Here is a 4,871-nt window from a genome sequence, read left to right as displayed (position 1 = left end):
CATGACAGGGCCATAGTCATTCAAACAGGTTATGCTGTTTTTTTCCAGAGAGAGGCACTGTAGTGGTGGGGTTCAAGCATGCAGGCACAAAATGACTGAGAAACCTATTACAGACATTGCCAGGGTAGCTGCTTTTGGGGGTGAATTCTCCTCATACCCTTGGATGCCTCAGTCAAAGTCAGTGTGTGAAGAGCTCCATGCTGCCTCGGCTAGTAGAATGTCTCTACGTTGGTTGGTGTTTAGTCAAGCAAGCGAAGCATTCAGCTCATCAAGTAGAGCATTGCGGTTGGCTGTGCCCCATCTGTTCCACTGCTGGAAATCAGTAACGTGTTGCACACTGAGAATCAGAGATGCTGCATTATCCTGTATTGTGCCTTACCTCTGGCCTTCCCTGATATATAGGTCTACATAGGTCATATTTGGCCTGTGGAGTGCAGTGGAGTGTGCATGCAGCGCAAAGGGAAAAGCATTATGTTTTGAAAGTAGGCCATGCTGCTGCTCAAAAAATCACACAAATACGAAGTCGCACAAAGTGGGGCCTAATTTTCCAGTCACTTTTGAAGTCAGTGTGTGAACAAAGTCACTTCCGTCAAGTGTGTGTTTTGAAGTCATGACACAGTTTTAATTTCTAAATGCGTTTCCTTTTTAAACAGGCTTTGAGGTTCAGTTAGCCACAGAAAAGAAATTACTGAGGGGCAAGTCTCCTCCTTTCAATATAATCTACCGTACACTGACACCAGCTACAGTCACTTCCTGACCAATATGACTCTACGGAAACTTTGCTTTGTCCTGCTTCTGCCTATACTTGTGTGTTACAGTGATGAAGGTAAATATTTTTTTATTAATCATGTCTTCAGTTATTTTCTATCTTTCTTTGCAGTTACATAAAAAAGAGATGTGCTTTCACAAAAACATAATCACATGTTATCAATTATAGCAGTGATGAACTCAGACTTTGTTGTATATTTACTGTAAATGAATGATTGCAGAGATGCTCGTGAAGAAGGCTGGAAAGAAACCAGATGTCACTCGAATATGCAGCAACATTACTTTTATTTATGTAGGATTGTTTTGTTGTTGTTGTTGTTTTTTTACAGTTAATCTGTGTTAGGTTTTATTACCTGTATTTACCAATAAATGTTGGTAACTTAGCAACTGTATATCACACAGAACTGACTTCCAGTTTTACATATTTCAGCTGGTGCGGAGATTCTTATGAAAATCATTGACAAACAACCAGATGTCACTCGAATATGCAGCAATGAAACGCTGAACGTGATCATGCTGATAGTGTGTAAGATCAGCACACAGAGGAGCAGAGGAGAAGAGTGCAGGCTGCTGTATCGACATGGACACAACTTTGAGCATGGATGTGACTCCAGGTTCACACTGATGAAAGAAAACGGGACTGTGTTTCTCCACCTGACAAATGTAACAGCAGAGGACAGCGGGAGCTACACCTGTGAGTGTGTACAGACCGGAGGAACATATAAGCTCCAGCTCAATGTCACTGTGGAAGGTAGGAATGTTTTATGTGATTTCCTGCTGCACTAATGTTGTATTTAATCAGTTTTCTTTTTAGATATATTTTCTTTCATACGTCGTTTAATTGCATGAGGATTATTAAGAATTTTCATTCACAGCTAGTCAAACATAAGAAAGTGGACCCAAGTACAGTATTTGATTTGTGTAGCTTGTTTACGTCTGTGTGTGGATCGTTTTTATATTCATTGCTGTGATTACAGATGTCCTGATGATGCCAGCACAATATCATTGTTATGCTTCTTTATATTTAATGTCAGTGCCAATCTCAGAGGAGGAAGAGAACATCAATTCAACAGACACGTCTATTTCTCTTTATTTGATCACTGCAGCAGGAGTCGTCATTGTAACTGGAGTTAACCTGGCATTTTTCTACTGGTTGAGAAGTCGTGGGTGAGAAACTTTCATTCTTGTAATAGTTTGAAGAATTACTTTATTGTGTTCATCACAAATTGCTGGCAGATGAAGTGAAAAATAGATGAAATTAATAAAAATTTGTGCCAGATATATTCACTCTGTAAATCTCTCAGATGGTTTTCTAGCATTTCTCTCTGCACATATGTGACTGCATGTTTCATTGACACTGACATCCTTTCTTATCCAAAGTTGCCGTTCACGCTCAGAAACAACTGAAATATCTGTACGTAAAACTTCATCTTCTGTGGTGAGTAATCGATTCTTAAGCTTTACCTGTACAGTCAAAGTAGTGAGACGTTTAATGTTTGTCATTTTAGTTACAAAGATGTACAACTGAAGTATCTACAGTATATCTACAGTGCACTCTGTGCACACAGTTGGAACGCTGAGGTTTCAAAAGCACTTTTACCCACCAGTTTTTATTTAATTCAGAGGTCTCAGGAACATGGTTTCTAACGAGATACTTACCCCGGACAGGATTACTTTGGCCTCCAGAGTCACTGAGATGAATATTGGCCCAGGAGATGTCCTTTAATGTGCAGCAGAGTGTTTCTTCTTCACTAAACTCTTTTCACTCTCTGTGTTTTTATACGACTGAATTTAACGATTAGTAATAATTAAACTCTCCCATATTTTGCCTTTTGTCCTTTCTCTCTGTCACCATGTGCTTGCTTATAGGACGTCGTCTGGTTTTGCTTTTAATATTGCAGGGCCTTAGAGTGTTTTACAATATAAACACATTGAGACAACTGTTGTGAACTGATGCTCAATAAATAAATTGAACTGCATTGTGATGCAGTATAATTTTTTATATATTTTCTTATAGTATGACAATGACCTGGGGGATCAGTACAGAAGCCTTCGGCAGCCAGGAAATGATCTCTATCAAAATATCGCCTCAGTCCGCTATCAGCGTAACATCAGGACACATGCAGCTAGACGTGCTGAAAATGTCTGCAAGGATAATCTGGAAATGGATCAGGTGTCTAATGACTATGAAAACATTTGAACTAGAACACAAGTTAACTTCTAGTTTGTTTCAGTCATCCAGTTGAAGTTCACAGGGGTGCTCGAGCCTGTCCCAGCTGTGCAAAGCCAAAAGCCAAGGTACATCTTGGATACACTGTCAAAGTGCGAGCAGACAATAGACAAATCTTCATGCTCACAATAAGTGGCCAATTTAGAAGTGCACTTAACCTAAACCAGGCATGTCTTTGGCCCGTGGGACAAAACTGGAGTAGCTGTCAACAATCAACAGAGGCATTGACTCAATACTAACAAGTTTGTGTCCAGCTTGGGAGGTATGTGTCAAAGAGTCAACAGAGAAGTGTTTTCAGTGAATGCAGATGTTCTCCTGTGCAGTTTTCCAAAATACCAACTGCACAGTGCATGATGTGGATGAAGCAAAACGGGTGAAAAAAACATCACAGATCAAAAAAGATGCATGAGAGTCACAGACCAGAGCTGCAGCGGACATTTGTCAGTGTTTTTACCTCAGTTTCACTTCAGTGCTTTGTATGTTATAACTTCACTCTCCTCCATGGCTGGCTGATGGACCAACAACAGCAGCCCACAGACCGTTTGTGCCGTATATTTGTAACACTGCCCCCATCTGACAACAGACGCTCTCTGCAGGTAGACGGGTGGTTTGAAGCTGACCACAGACTGCCCGGAGACTGCCACTGCACTACCACCATTACGATATTAAGTTACAACAACACTGTGTGACAGTTAGTTCTCTTATTAAGAGACATTAATACCAAAAAGCTGCTAACATGATGTTGTATTTTATTTACATGTCTGTTTTAGCACTTTAACATTTGCATCTGTCTAACTGGCTAACCATGCAAGACTATTGTAAGCATTGCTCTGTAATAGTGCGACATTTTGGACCCCAGGAGGTCCTTCTGTATCTGCACGATGTTTGACCTGCAGTCTTTATAGCCGCCTATGTATATTCTTTTAAACCTTTTTATTGTTTTTAAATGATAGTTACGGACCAAATGTTAAACTATATAGTTGAATATATAGTTAAAGTGTTTCTCTAGATACAGAGAAAGGTTTTACATCAAAAGGTCATCTGTCTGCATATAAAACAGAAGCTTTCATGCAGATGCACTTCCTGTTTAGAGACTTTGAGGTTTAGGTAGTGACGGGGGTGATTTACTGAGCGTGTAAGTTTTCCTCCTGTCAACACACTCTACAATGCCGCCCACATGCCACTCCTGTCCAGTCTTGAAAGCAAAACATGTATGTATAGTATAAAATGGTGAAATGCTGATTTCCATGTTTCAATTGAATCACTTGATTGTAATCAATTGATTGCAGAGACTTTTGTCAAGACCCTATAGAATCAGAAGTCCCGTGAACATGCACTAATAAAAGCTGCAGTTGTAATAGGGGATAAAGTGGTGTGCACAATGTGTGTTTGGATAAGATGTCAGTAATGCATTCACATTAAAATCACAGGGTTTCTTTCTTTTTCTTATTTTTCTTACATATCATGTAAAAAAACAACAACAAAAAAACACTCCTGCAGCATTTTTCTCTGCCACAGATTTAGGAGAGGAAGAGTCCAGCATTTCAACACCTGTGCAAATGTTAGTTTATTTGATAGGTGCATCAGTAGTAATTATTAAAATTAGAGTTTTCAGCAGTGTTGTTGTATTTACAGCAAAGTGCCTGCAAAGTGTAAAAACTAATTAACTGATGATACTAGACCCTTAAAAGAGATAAACACCACTAGTCAAGTCATAATGGCTACTTACAAATACATAACCACTCAACACAACCCACACAGTGATCTAATGCACAAAAACAAAGGAGACTTAAACTGGCTGAATCAATTACTGTAAAGAAAACATGGAGGAAGGCTTCCTGTGGTGTCTGGCTGCAGTATAGGTCATAAACCT

The 4,871-nt window shown here is 39.5% G+C and overlaps 1 protein-coding gene across 1 annotated transcript; it reads left to right on the top strand.

Moving 5' to 3' along the window:
- Nucleotides 1-759: 759 nt before the first annotated feature.
- LOC146682090 (uncharacterized) lies at nucleotides 760-4,420 on the top strand. Its single transcript, XM_085448355.1, has 5 exons — nucleotides 760-826; nucleotides 1,199-1,519; nucleotides 1,803-1,935; nucleotides 2,149-2,206; nucleotides 2,786-4,420. Exons 1-5 carry the CDS (start codon nucleotides 763-765, stop codon nucleotides 2,966-2,968), a joined length of 759 nt encoding a protein of 252 aa, XP_085304481.1. The 5' UTR covers nucleotides 760-762; the 3' UTR covers nucleotides 2,969-4,420.
- Nucleotides 4,421-4,871: the final 451 nt, after the last annotated feature.

Source organism: Copadichromis virginalis, linkage group LG23 (genome assembly GCF_057382275.1).
Source record: "Copadichromis virginalis isolate Kocher_CV1m ecotype Utaka linkage group LG23, C_Virginalis_male_GT1.1, whole genome shotgun sequence".
NCBI lineage: Eukaryota > Metazoa > Chordata > Actinopteri > Cichliformes > Cichlidae > Copadichromis > Copadichromis virginalis.
This window is presented reverse-complemented; position numbering and strand designations above follow the sequence as displayed.

Excerpts from the sequence above, each read along its gene's own strand:
- LOC146682090 (XM_085448355.1), top strand. The coding sequence starts at position 763 with ATGACTCTACGGAAACTTTGCTTTGTCCTGCTTCTGCCTATACTTGTG. Across the intron at positions 827-1,198 it reads TGTGTGTTACAGTGATGAAG|CTGGTGCGGAGATTCTTATG; the intron begins GTAAATATTTTT and ends TACATATTTCAG. Across the intron at positions 1,936-2,148 it reads TACTGGTTGAGAAGTCGTGG|TTGCCGTTCACGCTCAGAAA; the intron begins GTGAGAAACTTT and ends TCTTATCCAAAG.